Raw genomic sequence first — 20,692 nt, 5'->3', positions numbered from 1 at the left:
CACAAAAAAGAAATGAGGAACTTAATAAAACTTTTAAAAGAAAAAATAAACATAAAAAATACAAGGGCTAAGATTTAACACTGTTAAGATGTCAATGCTACCACAAATCATCCACATAGTTAATGTAACCTCGATCAAAATCTTAATGGTGTGTTTTTTTTTTTTTTAAGGGCCACACCCACAGCATATGGAGGATCCCAGGCTGGGGGTCAAATTGGAGCTGTAGCTATTGGTCTACACCACAGCCACAGCAGCACTGGATCCAAGCCACGTCTGTGATCTACATACAGTTCAGAGCAATGCCGGATCCTTAGCCCACTGAAGGAGGCCAGGGATCAAACCCACATCCTCATGGATACTAATCGGGTTTGTTAACCTCTGAGCCATGATGGGAACTCCCCTAATGGTGTATTTTGCAGAAATACAAAAATTTATGCTAATATTCATATAGAATTGGAAGAGACTCCAAACAGCCAAAACAATCTTGGAAAAGAGAAAAAAATTTGGAGGTATCACACTTTCTTTTTTTTGTCCTTTTTAGGGCTGCACCCATGGCACATGGAGTTTCCCAGGCTAGAGGTCTAATTGGAACTACAGCTGCTGGCCTACGCCATAGAAACAGCCATGCGAGATCCAAGCCACGTCTGCAACCTACACCATAGCTCACAGCAACACCGGATCCTTAATCCACTGAGCAAGGCCAGGGATTGAACCTGCAATCTCATGGTTCCTAGTTGGATTCATTTCCACTATGCCACAACGGGAACTCTGAGGTATCACACTTCCTAATTTCAAAACTTATTACAAAGCTACAGTAATCAAAACAATACAGTACTTAGGTTGTTATCATATCTGGATAATTGTAAATAATGCTGCCATGAACACAGAGGTGCATGTACCTTTTCCAATTAGTGTTTTTGAATTCTTTGGATAAACACCCAGAAGTGGGATAGATGGATCATATGGTATATCATTTTATTCTTAATTTTTTGAAGAATCTACACACTGTTTTCTATAGTGGTTGTACCAATTTACATTCCCATTGACTGTATGAGAGTTCCCTTTTCTCTACATCAATAAATGGATAGAGAAGATACAGTGTATATATACACACACAATTATATATATTACATATAATCGAATACTACTCAGACATAAAAAGGTGAAACCTTGCCATGTGCAACAACATGGATGAAAGTTGAGGGTCTTAATGCTAAGTAAAGTAAGTCAGATGGAGAAAGACAATTCCATGTGATTTCACTCATACATGGAATATAACAAACAAAACCAAAAAAAAACCCCAGAATAAATGAACAAATAAATCAAACATGTAGATACCAAGAACAAAGGGGGGAAGGAGGAGGAGGAGCCAGATAAAGGTATCAACTGTATGGTGATAGACGAAAACTGAATTTTTGGTGATGAGCATGCTGTAGTGTATACATTAAGTAGAAATACAATCTGCACACATAAAACTTACATAATGTTACACACCAGTTACTGCAATTTAAAAAAATATGGTACTGGCATAGAAAGACACATAGAATAATGGAATGGAATAGAGTCCAGAAATAAACCCTCACATGTATGGCCAAATAATTTTTGACAGGGGTGCCAAGACCATTCAATGACTCTTTAACAAGTGGTGTTGGGAAAACTGGATATCCACATGTAAATAAAAAGCATCAAGTTGCATCCTTATATTATACACAGAAATAAACTCAAAATGGATAAAAGACTTAAAATTATAAAACCCTCTGAAGAAAACACAGGGTGGAAGGCTTCAATAATAGTGGATTTGACAATGATTTTTTGGATATAACACCAAAAGAACAGGCAACGAAAGTAAATAGATAAACACCAAAATTTTAAAAACTTCCATTTATCAAATGACATAATCAACTGAGTGAAAAGGTAACCTATAAACTGGGATAAAATCTTTGCAAATAATAGATTTCGTAAGAGGTTAATATTCACAAAGAATTTGTACAACTAAACAACTACAAAACTTGATTTAAAAATGGGCAAGGTACTTGATAAAATAATAAACACATGAAAAGATGTTCAACACCAAAATTATTAGGGAATGACAATCAAAATGACAATAAAAACAAAAAATAAATGGAAGACAACAAATGCTGGGATGATGTGGATAAACTGAGGTCCTTATGCATTACTGCTGGGAATGTAATATCGTGCAACTTACGTGGAAAAAAGATTTGACCATCCCTCAAAAAAACCAGAACTATCATATTATCCAGCAATTCCACTTCTGGATATTTATCCAAAGGAAACAAAAACAACTCAAAAAGATACAGGCATCCTCATGTTCACTGCAGCATTAATTATGACAGCCAAGATACAGAAGCAACCTAAGTGTGCACAGATGTATGAATGGATAAAGAAAATGTGGTTGGTCCAATTACCTACCTAAACATATACACACAATGGTATAATACTAAGCTTTTTACAGAAGCCTTGCCATTTGTGATAATATGGTTGCTACCTTGAGGACATTATGCTAAATAAAATAAGTCAGAGAAAGACAAATATCGTATGACCTCACTTATATGTGGGTTCTAAAAATGAAACATTCCACTCACAGACACAGAAAACAGGTGGCAGAAGGGTGTCAAATTGGTGAGGGTGGTAAAAGGTACAAACTTCTAGTTACAAAATCAATTAAGTTTTGGGGATGTAATGTATAGCATGGTGACTATAGTTAATAATACTGTATTATATGCTTGAAAATTGCCAAGTATGAATATTAAAAATTCTCATCACAAGAAAAAAATTATATCTGTGTGGTGATGAATATTAACTAAATTTATTGTGGTGATCATTTTGCAATATACACAGATATTAACCGTTATATGTTGTTTACCTGATACTAAAAAGTTATATGTCAATTATATCTCAATTAGAGAAAAAAAAAACAAACAACAAAAAACAGAAAAAATAACCAAAAAATGTTTTTAAAAAAGCATTGTTGGATGAAGCAATCTTTCTGATTTTCTTGAAACTATCTTTTTTGTTGCTGAAATAACTAGAAAACACCAAACAGCAATTCAAGTGAGAGGAGTAAAGTTACCATATTCCCCCTTGCTATTTTTCAAAACAGTGCCTTCACGGCTCAGAGTTCCTCACTGTTCTTTCTCAGCGTGAGCAAGTCAGTGTAACCAGGATTCTTATACTTAGGCATTCTTGCCTCCTTTTAATTCCAGCCGTTAAATCCTATAGTTACATTGACTGTATTCTAATTTCAGTAAGAATCTCTCATAGCTGATTAGAAACCATTTCTTTTCTTTTCTTTTTTTTTTTTAAGGGCCGCACCCATGGCACATGGATGGATGCTCCCAGGCTGGGGGCGAATCGGAGCTGCCGGCCTACACTTCATCCATAGCAATGCCATATCTGAGCCGTGTCTGCAACGTACACCACAACTCACGGCAATGCCGGATCCTTAACCCAGTGAGCGAGGCCAGGAATCGAACCTGAAACCTCAGGGTTACTAGTCGGATTTGTTCCCACTGCGCCACAATGGGAACTCCTGATCAGAAACTAATTTCTTGTTGGTTCTCGCCTTCTTCATCTGTTTCCCTACCCGCTTTTTTCTTTTCAGGGCAACACCCACAGCGAAGTTCCCAGGCTAGGGGTTCAATCAGAGCTGCAGCTGCTGGCCACAGCTGGCAGCCACAGCAACGCCAGATCTGAGCCTCTACAACCTATGTCACAAGTCATGGCAACACTGAATTCTTAACCCATTGAGCAAGGCCAGGAATGGAACCTGTGTTCTTATGAATACTAGCTAGGTTTGTTACCCCTGAGCCATGATAGGAACTCCTGTTCCCTCCTTTTAATAACTAATTTCCTCCTTTCCTCTAGTTTCTTTTCTTCCCTAAGTATAAATATTATGCTCCCCCCCAAAATATCTTTACTTAAACCAACTGTCCATTATTTCTACGGTCCTGTTTTCTTCATCATTTCAGACACTAAGAATTTTTCAAACCAATAGATTACATCCATTTCTTAACTCTCACGATACCCACTTATTCATTAACCCTGACAGACTTATAGTCTACCTCCCACAATCAGTATTCTTGAGAAGCTCTTCTCTCAAAGCCCACCAGAGTTATATGTTGGGGGTACTTGCTCAACCCATTTAGGGTCTATCTGGGGAAAAGGCATTGAAGACTGCATTAGAGCAATAAACATGACAATCCATCTGTCTACTAATCATACAGAATGGGGTCAGAAAAATGCCAGATTCAAGATGGACAACTCATTTATTCTATGATTTTATCTTCCTTCCAATCTGATTCTTCTTCCTACTTCCTAAAATGAAGGTCTTGTTCAGTTCTCAGTATTTTGTGCTTTACCCCTTATCAAAAATTCATCTGCTCAAATAAGCCAATCCCATATCTAGTTAGGAACACTCCAAAAATGTATTCAGCTCAGACCTCTTATTTCAACTCAATTTCCACAATCCTGTCTACTGGACTAAATGTTTACTTTCATCAAAAATTGCTTCCAGCTAATACCCTCATTATCCTTACCATAAAAATTGGCCACTATACCTTCCCCCTTTCTCCTCTGTCAACCTCTACTAACTTACCAAGCTAAGTCATCTTGGCTTAGAAAGACTAACATCAGTATTACTTCACTCTCTCTTATTTATATATACATGTAATCCCTGAGGTTTAGACAATTTTTTTTTTAACTTCTTGCTTTTTTTTTTAGGGCCACATCCATGGCATATGGAAGTTTCCAGGCTAGGGGTCAAACTGGAGCTGCAGCTGCTGGCCTACAACACAGACACAGCAACATGGGATCCAAGCCACGTCTGTGGCCTACACCACAACTCACACCAATGCTGGATCCTTAACTCCCTGTGCAAGTCCAGGGATCGAACTAGCACCCTCATGGATACTAGTTGTATTTGTTTCCGCTGTGCCATAATGGGTACTCCTTGACAATTCTTTATCCCAGATTATTTACATACATTATTTCCTTATGCATCTGCACAGTCAAGACCCTAGTTCAGGCTCATTTTCTGGATAATTACAAGAACCTCCTCTAATTTTCTCTCCATTACATCCTAAACATAACTACCAAATTAAGTGCCTTAAAACACAGGTCCTTTTGAGGTTCAGGTTGAACTCCAGGTCCTTGATTAGGCAGTTCCAGTGCCATCTACTGCACCTCTCAACTGCTAGAGTACATATATTTTCTTGTATCATCTACTGCCTTTTAAAATACTATATATGAGAATCAAGGAGGGACATTTTACTTTCAATATTTCCTACCTATGTCAGAGCTTTGGACCTGGGCATGCAGGATGAAGGATTTAACTCTCCTTAATTTAAACCTCCTTTAATTGATTTGCCACAACATTTCATGAGCAAGGAGGGATCCATTTCTAGCTTCTTCAGTTTAACTTCTTCTCTGGTTCACCACAGAACCAGGCATTTAATAAATCTGTCATATGACTAATATACTGGTTACCTCTGACAATATAAAATTATACACAGTGAAGTTACTCTCCAATTAATGGTTTCTCCAAGTCTGTATGCTTTTTTTTGGGGGGAGGACCACATATATTGGGAATATATATTTAAAAACTATGACCCCCCCCCACGAGTAAAAATCAAATCCCAAATCTCTTTGATGTTTAATCTTGGTTAAGCACTGATTCACTGTGTCAAGTGGTTTTCCTTAATTTTTTGAAACAATCTATATGAAAGCCCCTGGAAAAATAACAGTCAAGTCTGGCAACTTAGATTTATACAATGAACTGATAAAATAATCATGTGCTAATCTGTGGTATCCATTTAATTCTACCCTGTATCTATTTAAGTCTCATAAATAAATAACCCTTAAACTTCTCACATTTGTTTCTTCTTTCTCATTCCTAATAGACACTATATTGATACATTTTTCTTCCACAGTTCCTTTTATATCATAGGTACTGTGAACACAGACAAGTCACATTAAACAGTGATAAAATATACCCAAACTAATATATTTGACATAAATATATGTTGTAGAATACAATGAGAACTAGATTTAGCATCTGCTCTTACTATAGATTTTCAACATATTAGAACAGATAAAAATTAAAATGGAAAAGGATATATCTGAACTTCTAATTAAAGTATACTCATGAAACAGGAAATTATGAAATGTCTGGAGTAAATACAACACGATAGACTAGTGATAAATATAAAAAGGATATGGTTACTCGCTTCCTGAGAGTAGATGAGCAATGAAAGAGATCTATAATCTAATTCTGGTCTTATTGCTGGTTACTTACAAAAATAAATGCTCTGCTCCACCCAGGATGTGCCCCACTGGTCTCTGCCTATCCAGACCTATATATATATATCCTCCAAAAATAGAGGTCAAACTCTAACTTCTTAAAACACTCTTCTAACATGCCAGTCACTCTCTAACAATCTTACAATAAACCCAAGAGCATGGCTACTTTTATATTCTTTATATTCTGGTACAACATCCTATCTTGCACTATCCTTAGTTACTAAAACATCTATGCTATTTACAATGGCTATCTCTAACTCAGCCATACAAAAGAATAGCCATCACCATAGATTGATTCATCACATAGAATTAGTCCATCTTTAGGAATATAAACTAGTAATTTTTATTATTATTATTATTTTTGTCTTTTTGCCATTTCTTGGGCCGCTCCCGCGGCATATGGAGGTTCCCAGGCTAGGGGTCTAATCCAAGCTGCAGCTGCCGGCCTACGGGATCTGAGCTGCATCTGCGACCTACACCACAGCTCACGGCAACGCCAGATCGTTAACCCACTGAGCAAGGCCAGGGATCGAACCCACAACCTCATGGTTCCTAGCTGGATTCATTAACCACTGCGCCATGACGGGAACTCCCACTAGTAATTTTTTAAAAAATTATGGTTGGTTTACAACGCTGTGCTAATTCCTACTGTACAGCAAAATGACTCAGCCATATATATGGGTATATGTATGTGTGTGTGTCTATACACACACACACATTCTTTTTTAAATATTATTTTCCATCATGGTCCTTCCCAGGAGACTGAATATAGTTCCCTGTACTATACAGTAAGCCTTTGTTTGAAAGTAATTTTTAATTCTTCCCACCTCTCCAATACTCTCCCTACAACTGGATCAGCTCTTCATACTACCAACACAATCATACAGTTATAAAAGCCTCACAAGGATAACAGATACTGAAAAAAATACAGAATGTATTATGTATGTATATTTAAGTACACATATATTTCCTCAGCTCAGACAACTGAGGAGGCCTAAAAGCAATGACATTCTAGAAGCAATTACACCTAGCATCTTGCTTTCTTATACAATTTTGCAACTAAAAGAGATTAGATTCCTTGGAGAAATCGGGTTGGAAAAGGAAAAACAAAGATAAGGACAGAACATTTTTTGGTGCCAAAAAAGTAAAGAAGTGATAGGAACACGTAGAGAAAAAAACCCAAAAACCCAAATAGAAGGAGCCAATGGGGAGGGCTTTTTCCAATGGCCAAGTCTAGGACAATTTAAACTACAAAATAAACAGTGATTATAATACATTATAATCCACAGGAAAAAAAAACAATACATGAGTCCACAATGGTAAACAAACAGAAACAGAGAGAAGGTAAACTTCTTCCTTACAGTAGGATTCCACCTAATAGAGGTCAAAGAAATAATAGAAATAGAAAATCAACACCTGATAAACACCACAGTGGTAATTTTTTAAAGCAAGACACATCAATGAATGCTAAAATTAATGTATGAGAGACTTCAATGTATGAAGAAAAAGATATTTACAAAATCTCAGAGTATGTCTCTACAAGATACCTATTACATACAAAAGGGAAAAAAAGAAATCTTACAGCAGAGAAAACTTACAGACATGATCTTAACCAAGTGATCAAAGGAAACATCACCATGTGCTTCCCAAGATGGTGCAAGAAGGATGACACAACATCGATTATGTGGAATTCTTGCCCTAAATGCATAACCTGAATTCAATCATAAGAAAGCACCACACAGACCTAAATTGCATTCTACAAATCAGTTTGCCAGTATTCTTCAAAAGTGTCAATGTTATGAAAGACAAAGAAAAGCAGAACTATTCCAGACTAAAAGAAATTAAGGAGACATGACAACTATAATACAAAGTGTGATCCTAGATTGGTTCCTGGACCAGCAAAATGACATTACTGGGGTAACTGGTGAATTCTGAAAGGTTTGCTGACTATAGCATTGCATCAATGTTAATTTTCTGATTTTTATTAACTGTACTGTGGTTACATAAGATATTAAGATTTGGGGAACCTGGGTAAAGGGTATAGAAGAATTCTTTTTATAATTTTTGCAACTGTTTCATAAGACTAAAATTATTTCAAAAAGAAGAAAAAGTATAAAATCCTCATGAATGAGTAATACAGAGAATTTGTATATATGCTTCACACACATAAGCACTCAAAACAGTTAGCTATTAACATTATAATACTTCGACTTTATTAAGTATACTGACTTCTTACTGATTTAAGTAAATATTTTAGAGTGCCTACCACATGCCCAACAATTAGAAAAGAAAGGAAAAAGCAAGCAAGGCAGGCAGGCAGGCAGGCAGGCACTCATTAACAGACTCCTAGCACAGCTGAGGATCAGCTTGAGGCATCGCAGGATCCTTAACCCCTGAGCAAGGCCAGGGATTGAACCTGAATCCTTGAGGATATGTTGGGTTCTTAACCAGCTGAGCCACAAAGGAAACCCAAGTGCTACTTAATTCTTGCTCTACCACTTTCCATGTTCATGTTTCTAGTTTTAGTATCAAAATGCATGGCTTCTAAAAACATGAACCAAATGCAAGGTATGTGGCTTTGCCCATAATTTAGTCTCTCTGACCCTTTCCATTTATTTGTAAAACTGGAATGTCTTTAACCAACTTTATACAGTTGTTGTGAAGATTAAATGGGAACAAATAAAAGTAACTGGCACATAGTAGATGCTCAAAAAAACATCAGTCTGGGAGTTTGTGCTGTGGCACAGCAGGTAAAAGACCTGGCATTGTCTCTGTGGCATCATGGATTTTTGACCTTGGCCTGGTGCAGTGTGTTAAAAGGATGTGGTGTAGGTCAAGGCTGCGGCTCAGATTCAATCTCTGGCCCAGGAATTTCCATATGCTGTGAGTGCAACCAAAACAAAAACAAACTGAAAAACAGTTCTTTCCCTTACAAATTATTTTTCTAACCACACAAGTGAAGATAAGCAATTGCTTTACTAATCTCTAGGTGAGAATTCCTGTTCTGTTTTCCAAAGAGGCTACTTATTATTTTTTACCTAGATATTTTTAGAAGTAAATATAAAAAATGTATTTATACATTCTAACAGCCTGTATCCAATGAAAATCCAATTAACTAAAAAATGCACATAACCTCCATCTCCTTCCTAAATATCAGTTGAATGTTTCTAACAACTTTTCCAAACATTACCTAGATACCTGCCTCACCATGCCGACCTCAAGATTCCAACACTGTGCTCTATGCTGCCACCTATTGGCTGTTACCATACTCCCCACATATTCTTTTTTTGGAATCTTAAATCAGCCTTAAACTGCAAGCTTTCAACCTAGTGGATGCATTTAATTTTCAGGTTCTAGTCCTTCTCAGACGAGATGTTCCAAGTGCCTGCAGAGTTGCAACACATTCATTTTAAATCTAACACAACTAATGCTATATACCTGGTAAGTTATATTTTCTAGGCTTTCTTTTCCTATTTTCCATAGATATTATGGCTATCCCCAAAAGACATAAATTTCAAAAACATTTAGTGAAATGTCTAAAGGAGAAAAACAGCCTTCCCACATTTCTCTAGGTTTTCAAATGGAAATATTCTTCCTAATTAGAACACCACTAAAAATTATGGAACTACAAACAATAAAAAATAGCTACTCCAAGGTTTCATGCCTTGCTATTTCTGTATTTTCTTCTGAAAATTTCATGCAATATTTTATCCTCACATAGCAATAGAAAACTCAATCATATTAGAAGAATATATTACATGCAACTACTGAACACAGAAGGGCTTTCCTCCCAATCCTATTCTGAAAAAAAGGTAATTAATCATTGGCCTCTTCTCTGCTACCAAAACGCCTATTTAATAATTTATTCAATAGTAACAACATGGGTGCGCACAGACTCAGTTTAAAATGATAAGCTTTAATTTCATTGGTCATTGCTTAATTTTCTGGTTTTTTCAAACCACAATTTCTAAACATTTTCTTTATTAAGTCAATGAAAACAGACCATCTTGAATAGTCACAGCAACAACTGTTTCATGTACCGAGCAAAAAAGATGCCATCAAAGAACATTAAGAAGCTCTTAAACTGGCTTTCAATTTTAAAGCAACTTGCCAACAACGGTAGAGTAGCTACATGCAGGGGTACAAAGAAGCATACATCATGGTTCAGTCTTCAGAGGCTGACAATGTAGTCAGGAACACAAGATTCAAACAGAAAAGGATGAACAAAATAAGGCAGATAGATAAATAAGGATATAATTTTTACTACAATAGTGTGAAGGACTGAAACAGCAATAAGAGCAGAGGTATACCATTTATACGAAGGGGGGGTGCTTAAGCTAAGAATAAGGGCAAGGGGAATTTCAAACTATAAAGAACAGTGGTTATGCAAATGTCATAGTCCAAATGGTAAAAGTAGGTTGTTTAATACAAATGATGATGTGAGTTTAGCTGATAGAAAGGGTATAGAAAGAAGATTAGTGGGGTATCATTTGAAAGAGAAGTGTTCTGAACTGTGTGGAGGGTACTGAGGCACTGAGCAGTAGGCTAATGAATCCCAAAGATAATTGTAAAGTCACTGGAGACTGAGTTCAAGGTAACATTTCCACACTGAGGGGTGAGGATCGGGGGGGGTAGGGAGGAGAGGAGTTTAACAGGATTTAACACACTGAGGAAAACTAAGAAAGACCATTCATGCTATTTCAGTAGTCCAAAAATGATGCTTATGGTCTGAACTATTGTGATGACTGTGGAAAGAAGTAAGAAATTCGAGGAGTTCCCTCTGTGGCTCAACGGTTAACGAACCCAACTAGGACACATGAGGATGCGGGTTTGATCCCTGCCTTTGCTCAGTGGGTTAAGGATCTGGCGTTGCGGTGAGCTGTGCTGTAGGTCGAAGATGTGGCTCAAATCTGGTGTTGCTGTGGTTGTGGTATAGGCCAGCGGTTACAGCTCCACTTTGACCCCTAGCTTGGGAACCTCCATATAGCATGAATGTGGCCCTAAAACAGCAACAACAACAAAAAAGAAATTCAATGAGGAAGAACTGATAGAACCTGGTCAATGATCTGAAGTTAAGTGTATAAGGGAGAGGAAGGAATTCAAAATGTTTCCAAAGCTTTAAAACAGAAATACCATGAAAAGAAACATAAGATACTAAGCCCATTATTAATAAGTTTTCCAATAACTGAAATGTTTCTAAACCAAAATTCTATGTTCAAACACAAAGCAATAAAACAGAAGCCCAAAGGTACAGCCAATTTCTACAACTGAAATACAAACAGCATCTATGCTCAAATATTATGAAGAAACATCTTTTACCTAAAGCATAAACCAGAGTCCACCAAAAACTACATGAATTAATAACTACTTGATCCAGATCCATGTTGCTGTTCTTCCTGTACAAATAAGTCCTGTTATGTGATTTACCATATATTTCATATTTAAAATAAACAGAACAGTGTGAGACGTAGTTAATTATTCTGCCTAGTGAACTATGTAAACAGAGCAATGCATGTTGGGATATAGTTTGCTCAATAGGCTAACCAACAGATGAGAAACAATCTACATTACAACACTGAGTTACTATCAAATCCTTTCTAAGTAAATATGGATTCCACACCTTCCTTCTCCTACAAGTCCTCCAACAAAGTAACCAAAATTTTAGAAAAATAAAAACTGTAAAATACCATAGTAGACAAATTTCACAAGTTTCTTGGTTACCTTTACTTTATCTCTTCTCAAACAACAGAACAGACAATTTTCATCAAAAGTCCAATCAGAAATGCTTTCAGGTTCACAGTCTGCAAAAACAGTAGGAATAACAAGTTAATAGTCACAAAAGAGCACTTTCCAGGGAATAAATGAGAACTTCTAAAATATTTAACAACAAAAACACCCCTCACTATGTAGTAGATAGGTTCCTTATTTGCAATAATTGCTAATTAGTTAAAACATCTTATTCATAAATATGTTTGCACTATTAACTACACAGAAAAGGATGCTTACATAGATACACATTCAACCCACACAAAACTGTGAATAAGAGGAGGAGACTGGGGCTTAAGTCACCACGGCACATTTATGTCACCAGGAAAAATTTGAAGTATCAAAAAAAGCTTTTGAATACCTTTAAATAAACTGAGATCTTTTAATAATGCAGGTCCAAACAGCCCTTCAAGAATACTTTCAAACCCTGAAAGGATGAAAAAAATATCATTACAATAATATTCCCTATAGTAAATAACTATTAATCTTGTTGCATGAAAAAATGATGGTGTTTTCTTCCAGTTTTCAAGGATCTTCAAATTGTTTTGAAGGGATGCCGAGGAAAGAGTGCTAATGACCAAAAAAGAGGCTTTGTATTTCTATCAATGACTAACATTAAATACAGACTCAGAGCACATTCAAACGGACAATAAAAGTAACAGCAGAAATAACCAATGAAGAAATGTAAACTAATGAGCTCTCTTATCATCTTACAAAATTCCAAATACCTCTTTACATTAACTTTCAAACTCCATTTTGAAAGGCACCTTCCCCAATGAAAGAGTCAAACTGTTTCAAAATTTCCAAAACATTCTGGTTAACCTAAATAGTATGTTTCTGAATATGAACCAAGATAATAGATTCTCCAATCTAACAGTTTTTGGAAGAAGGAAAATCCTCACTGAAAACAATATCTGTATTAATTTTTTAAAGCTATTTTAATATTATAAAAAGACCTTTGTTAATTAGTTCATACTGCCACAGTAACTATTCATTGATTCCTTTATGAAGGTAGAATCCACTGATTATACATACAAAGAGATTCAAATATACCTGTACATAAATGTTTAAACTATTATCATTTTCTACCAGTATAAAGTAGAAAATGAAAACAAAAAACTTGAATGTATTACCTCGAATACTATTTAACTGAATGAAAAACAATTTAAAAACATCTTTGCCATCTTAGAATTTTCTATGGATTATTAAGAGCAAGGAGGAAAATGTGAAAGAGAATCAGATTGTACCTTCATATAACAGAAATAATGGATTAGTTCAAGCAGTTCCCAAACCATGTCATCATGGACCTCATTTAGTTACAAGAGGTCCATGAAACCATGTCCTTTAAGCATTTAGAAAGAATATGTCTTGTGCAGTGTATACACTGTTTTTCAAATGCAGAGAAATTTTACCATAATTAAGAAAATACAGAAACTGTTACTGAGTTCCTAGGAGTCTGGGACACTATGTATTTTGTCACATAATCTACTATCACCTAAGAATTTATACTTTTTTTTAATTGTTAAAAACTCTTATGTTCAAAAGTGAGAGAATCACTAATTTAAAAATACTACAGCCAGGAGTTCCCATCGTGGTGCAGTGGTTAACGAATCCGACTAGGAACCATGAGGTTGCGGGTTCAGTCCCTGCCCTTGCTCAGTGGGTTAACGATCCGGCGTTGCCGTGAGCTGTGGTGTAGGTTGCAGACGTGGCTCGGATCCCGCGTTGCTGTGGCTCTGGCATAGGCCGGAGACTACAGCTCCGATTCGACCCCTAGCCTGGGAACTTCCATATGCCGCAGGGGCGGCCCAAGAAATAGCAAAAAAAAGACAAAAAAAGACAAAAAAATAAAATACTACAGCCAGGTGGATACATGAGGTCCACAAACACAGACATCTCCTAAGTACAACACAATCACCATAAAGAGTCTGGAAGATAAGGGAGTAGAACAGATGGTCCCTAGAAACAGAAGAATAACGTTGTAATGTATGGGATTTGTTTTTAGTATTAAACCATCATTTTCAATAGAGTACCTCTAGAGTTTGTAACATCTATATTGTACGCAGTTAATTTTTCTATAGTATTTTCTAGATTTCTATATTTTTCGTTTATTATTAAGGATCAACTGTTTTTCTCAACTCTCCTTTGTTCTTCCCATCAAAATTATTCCAAGAGCATGAGCAAAACCAAATTACCCATTCAAGCAAATGGTAGGTATCTATGCCTATTTATTATTTACCTACTATGATTAAAACACTGTCAACTAAATTACTATAGCCTCTTTTCCCTACACTAGGGAGGAGAAAGCGTTGGGCTGAAGGGTGATTTTTGTTTTTAAGGCTGCATCTGTAGCATATGGAAGCTCTGGGGCTAGGGGTTGAATCAGAGCTGCAGCTGGGTCTACGCCACAGCTACACCACCACCAGACTCCAGCTGCACCTGAGACCTATGCTGTAACTTGCAGCAATGCCGGATCCTTAGCCCATTAAGTGAGGCCAGGGATTGAATTTGCATCCTCGGAGACAATATTGGGTCCTTAATTCATTGAACCACAGCAGGAACTTGAGGATAAGGGTTTTGAGGGCAGGGGTGGGGGGGGTAAGTGGAGAGGAAATGAGAAGGAATCGCTAGATACTGTCTATCTTGGGCTTGCAAACTAGATATTTTCAACACTCGTTTTTCCTTTATCCCCCCCTTCCAATCTAACACTAGCACTAGCTTTAAAAACAAACAAACCCACAGCCCACCTCAACTCTCTAAAGTCCTCTTACCCCCCAAATGGATTTTTGACTTCACAAATACTAATGAAAACATTTCAATATCTTGCAAATAACTAAAGGGGATTATAGGAGGCTCTTATCCTGAAGAACAAATTCAATATACTTTCACCTGAGTTTATATGAAATTATAACAAATTACAAATGTGCATGCTTGACATAAATTCCTGAAAGGGAAAGATCTAAGTACAGCAAAAAACACTCTAGAAAAGAAAAAAAGCAAATAAAAGCTTTGAGAGGGAAAATTTTTTTTAATTACAAAAGATAACAGAATCTCAAAGAATAAGAAAATCGATTAAGGACTTCACCAATAACATACAAAAAGTATCAAAAACTGAATCACTATCAAAAAGCAGTGAAACAGAAAGACCAAAAAGAATCAAACAAGAAAAAAATCTGGTCATAAATGCAAAGATTTAACTATAATTTTCATCAGAACAGTAACTATAAACAAGTCACGTCTCTTTTGCTCATATCTGTAATACATTAAAACAGTACAAATACTGATCAGACACTGTAAAATTATATTTTGCTAGCCTCTGTTAACTGAATTTAATGCCACTCAGTTTTATTAATATTAAATATTGAATCTAACAGTTGCATAGCAACAAGGAATGTCTCATGTGCTATGCCTGACATTAACAAAAGGCAAACAAGAACGAATGTATTCAAAATTTATACTATGATTTTACAGAAAAACCATGAAGATCAGTAACAAAATTCCGTGGAAAATTCAATAAATTCTGCAAAAGACAGCTACATCATTATGTTCAACCACCAGGGCTTAAAAAGCACATGTATGTAATATATCACATATAAAGAAATATTAATAATTTTATTGGGCATGACTACTGGCCAAAGAATTCCTATCCAACACTGCAACTGGAATCAAAGCTGGTCTCCAGTCTCTTCCTCAATGAAACCTGAAGACAATCACTGTGTCTTTAGACTGTACTCCTAAAATACTACTTTGACAATGTGACCGTCTGTTTAGGAAAAAAACCCACCTTGTTTAAAAAGCAAATCCCAAATTCCTCAATCCAGCAATGGAAACTATAATTTGACCACAACCTACCAATGACAGCCTTATTTCTCAGAACATTCCAGCTCATTCACACAGTTCCAGCCAGGTTGGTATTCTAATGTGTTCAGTAATGCATCATTTCTACTTCTTAATATTTTCTCAAGCCTTTTTGTTTCACTTCTGCCCAAGTAAATTATCTCCTTCAAGACACTCTTCAGTTTGTTCAAGAAATATATTCGCTTATCCAGCACACATTAACTGAAAGCTTACCACCTACCAGGGACAGTGGCAGGTACAAAGTAGGCAGGCAATAGTGAACAGACATGGTGTCTGCCCACATAGAGCTTGGGTTTCTAGTTTTCTTATACTTGAAATTCACATATCACTCCCCACTTTTAAATAAATGTCAACTGCCTTATGTTTTCTCCTTTTTGTTACATGCAAAGTACTGCCTATGTAAGTATTCTGTAATATAAAATTTGTCATAGGCTTTCTTGTTTTTGTTTTTCTTCTGTTCATCTCAAGGAGATTTAATGCTCCAAGAAGGTTAGGAAAGAAGGTCTTCCTGTTTCCCACAATGTTCTACATTAGGGCTCTATATGCCTGGTTTTTAGCTTTTGATCTTAATAATCTAGCTCTCAAATACAAAAGACATGATTAACATTTTCCCCACATTACCCTCATCAATCTTAATCATAACCTCTACTCTATTTCTAAATCAAAATGGGAGAAGCAGGTTATGAAAACAAGACAGGAATATATCAAATATATAGCCAACTAATGTGAGAGCCTGGACTTCTGAAATAAAGAAAATATTACGGATGGAATGAAAAAAATAGTTCGTTAGTTTTGGGAACCTATCCTCTGAAGTTACAATACAGAGATTTTCAGTCTGAGACACAAAGAGGTGCTGAGGGAAAACTAGGAGCATATCAGAAAATTAGCAATTTTCACATCAAGGTCCCTTGGGTATCCTGCAAAACTTGGTGCTAGTATAAAAGAGCTCAATCTTTAATAGAATAATATTATTTTATGAAATTTTAGTTCAAAGGTGCTTGCTGGTAACAATCATCAACTAGTTATCTTAAAAACAAAGAAGGGACTGATAGTATCTGGAGTTCTTTGCTTAAAACTCAGTTTTAACTTGCCAATGCCATACTTAACTTCATTATAAGAAAGCACTAAAATGAATAATTAAAATGCACCAGGTTACATAATCTTTTATATTCAATCCAAGGGAATATAAACGAATTAATCCCCTTTCATTGATGTTCCAACTATTTCAGTGTGTCATACAACCAAAGATGTCTGAATGAACTTCTGTATGTAATGAGAAAAAACCAGGTTCCTCTTCTCATTACTCTAGGCAATCCACCTCTGCTGGACAAATACACTCATTAGGAGTTCTTCTCTCCCTAAGCATCTGTTCCCTGTCCATGCTCTGTGAGGAGCTAATCTGCTGGCTCACTTATCATCCTGAGAATGTCCAGTACAAGAGCTAATGAAAAAAATCTGACCAGACATACTGAAGACAAACAAAAATCTAGTCAAAATTAGTAGCCCAAACGGAAAGAGAATTAACGAAGGAAAAACACTAGAAGGTGGAGACAAATTATTAATAGTATCTCTATTCAAACTAGGGTGAAATAGCATTTTTTAAAAAAGAGCAAGCTGCTCCAGAAAAAGAGTGGAAGAATATGTGTTTGAGGAGAGAAGAAAAAGAAAAAGACTGCCAGAATAACCAAAGAGAGGTATTAAGTAGAAAAATATACATCAAATTAGTGATTTAAAAATCCAACTTAAGAAATGCCCTCATAATGCACAGTAAATCTGAAGACACAGAAACCATGCAAAAAAAAAAAAAATCAGAGATGAGGAAGTGGCCAGGACATTCAATATCTGTGAAACAGGATGGCTAGAACAAGAAAGAGCAAAGAATATAAATTTTTAAAACTTAAAAAATGGAGGTGAGAGGGTGGGAGAGAAAGAGAAGAAAAAGAAAACTTCCTTATGTTGAATACTGTCTTGAATCTTACACATAGAACTCTCCTGGAGAAAAGATCTAATTTTCAAGAATAAAAGTTTAAAATCTCCAAATAAGGAGAAAATTTTACTTAATTTTACATAAAAGAGGAAAGAGATTTTAGATTGCCAGTCATTTCATCAGTAAAAATAAATGCCAAAGCTAATGGAGCAATGTTTACAAAATTCTGAGGGTTTAAACAAAACAAAACACCCAACAAAACCAAAACCCAAATCCCCTTTTCAGTCAATCTATTATTCACAGATATGAGTAAAATAAATTACTAGATATGCTCTGATTTGGAAAGTAAGACTGCCACTTGGAAACTTGGATACCAGTTACTTAAAAGTAATTTAGCCATGGAAAAGAATGAAATTAGAACACTCCCTAACACCATACACAAAAATAAACTCCAAATGGATTAAAGACCTAGATATAAGACCAGACACTATCAAACTCCTAGAGAAAAACATAGGCCAAACACTCTCTGACATAAACGACAGCAACATCTTCTCAGATGCACCTATCAGAGTATTGACAACAAAAACAAACAAATGGGACCTACTCAAACTTCAAAGTTTCTGCACAGCAAAGGAAACCCTAAACACAAAAAAAACAACCCATAGAATGGGAGAAAATCTTTGCAAGTGAATCGACTGACAAGGGATTAACCTCCAAAATTTATAAACACCTTCTGCAGCTCCATACCAAAAAACAAACAAGCCTATCAAAATATGGGCAGAAGATCTAAACAGACAGTTCTCCAAAGAAGACATACAGATGGCCAATAAACACATGGAAAGATGTTCAACATCGCTCATTATTAGAGAGATGCACATCAAAACCACTCTGAGGTACCACCTTACACCAGCCAGAATGGCCATCATCCAAAAGTCTACAAACAATAAGTGCTGGAGAGGGTGTGGAGAAAAAGGAGCACTAGTACACTGTGGGTGGGATTGTAAATTGGTGCAACCACTGTGGAAAGCAGTATGGAGATTCCTCAGAAAACTAAACATAGAACTACCATTTGATCCAGCAATCCCACTCCTGGGCATCTACCCAGAGAAAACCATGACTCGCAAAGACACATGTACTCCAGTGTTCATTGCAGCACTATTTGCAATAGCCAAGACATGGAAACAACCTAAATGTCCATTGACAGAGGAGTGGATCAAGAAGACGTGGTACATATACACAATGGAATATTACTCAGCCATTAAAAGGAATGAAATACCAGCATTTTTTGCAACATGGATGGACCTAGAAACTATCATGCTAGGTCAAGTCAGCCATACAATGAGACACCAACATCAAATGCTTTCACTGACATGTGGAATCTGAAAAAAGGACAGACTGAACTTCTTTGCAGAACAGATGCTGACTCACAGACACTGAAAAACTTATGGTCTCCGGAGGAGACATTTTGGGGGGTGGGGGGATGTGCTTGGGCTGTGGGATGGAAATCCTGTGAAATCAGATTATGATCATTATACAACTACAGATGTGATAAATTCATTTGAGTAATAAAAAAATTTAAAAAAATAAAAAATAAGACATTTATAAAGGAAAAAAAAGAAGGAAAGAGAAAAAAAAGATATGAAACAAAGACCTTCTAAAAATGGAAAATATTGTTTATATAAAAAATAATGGTGGAGTTACTCTTGTGGCTCAGCGGTGAGAACCCAAGCAGGACTTATGAGGACGAAGACGTGAGTTCGATCCCTGGCCTCGTTCAGTGGGTTAAGGATCCAGCATTGCCATAAGCTGAAGCTGTGGCTGGCAGCTACAGCTCTGATTTGCACCTATCCTGGAAACTTCCATATGTCGTGGATGTGGCCATAAAAAAAAGGCAAGTAGGGAGTTCCTGTCGTGGCGCAGTGGTTAATAAATCCGACTAGGAACCATGAGGTGGCGGGTTCAATCCCTGCTCTTGTTCAGTGGGTTAAAGATCCAGCGTTGCCATGAGCTGTGGTGTAGGTTGCAGACACGGCTCGGATCCCGCGTTGCTGTGGCTCTGGCGTAGGCTGGCAGCTACAGCTCCGATTCGACCCCTAGCCTGGGAACCTCCATATGCCACAGGAGCAGCCCAAGAAATGGCAAAAAGACAAAAAATACAAAAAGACAAAAAGAAAAAAAAAAGGCAAGCAATATACCAGGAAAGCTAATAGTTAAGTATAAATAGTTGGGCATTCGAGTTAATATAACAGATAAGGATTTTTTTTTTTGGTCTTTCTGCCATTTCTAGGGCTGCTCCCGCTGCATATGGAGGTTCCCAGGCTAGGGGTCGAATCATAGCTGCAGCCGCTGGCCTATGCCACAGCCACAGCAATGGGGGATCCGAGCCGCGTCTGCAACCTACACCACAGCTCACCGCAAGGCAGGATCAAGAAAGATTTTTTAAAATAAATGAACACAAGATAATTTTTTTAAATTAATGATTTAGGAATAACATCCCAAACTATTAAAACAAAATCTTAGGTGAAGAAGTAAGAGTAAAACAGGAATTAAGTAAAATATGTAAAGTCAAGTGTGTCTGTAGAGTGAGGGAACAATCTGTTAACAGTCATTAATCTGATGTTGATAAGAAAATGTAGGTTTAAAATAAACATACTTAAATGGACAAGTTGAAGAATCTCCAAATTACTAGAGGAAATACAGAACAAAAAAGATCAATTATAAAAGTAAATATAATTAAAACTAAACAAAAAGTGAGTGTGCTAAACAAGAAACACAAAAGATAATTTTGGGAATAATATCAAACATGTATATATTGCAATGTTA

General features: G+C 36.4%; 1 protein-coding gene across 19 annotated transcripts in view; it reads right to left on the bottom strand.

Moving 5' to 3' along the window:
* Window positions 1-20,692, bottom strand: part of LCOR (ligand dependent nuclear receptor corepressor) — a 139,863-nt gene that overhangs the window by 61,982 nt on the left and 57,189 nt on the right. For 16 of the 19 annotated variants that reach the window (XR_007132373.1, XM_047761913.1, XM_047761922.1 and 13 more), the window contains 2 exons: window positions 12,446-12,511; window positions 12,040-12,119 (listed from right to left, as the gene is read on the bottom strand). Coding sequence is in view for 13 of the 19 variants with exons in the window: in XM_047761913.1 (XP_047617869.1) it covers window positions 12,040-12,119; window positions 12,446-12,511 (146 nt within the window). In the remaining 6 variants the exon portion in view is untranslated. The remainder of the gene's footprint in view (window positions 1-12,039; window positions 12,120-12,445; window positions 12,512-20,692) is intronic. The other 3 variants (XM_047761924.1, XM_047761926.1, XM_047761918.1) reach the window with 1 other exon arrangement.

Source organism: Phacochoerus africanus, chromosome 15 (genome assembly GCF_016906955.1).
Source record: "Phacochoerus africanus isolate WHEZ1 chromosome 15, ROS_Pafr_v1, whole genome shotgun sequence".
Classification (NCBI taxonomy): domain Eukaryota; kingdom Metazoa; phylum Chordata; class Mammalia; order Artiodactyla; family Suidae; genus Phacochoerus; species Phacochoerus africanus.
Note: the sequence above shows the minus strand (reverse complement) of the source record. Positions and strands in the feature narration are given on the sequence as shown.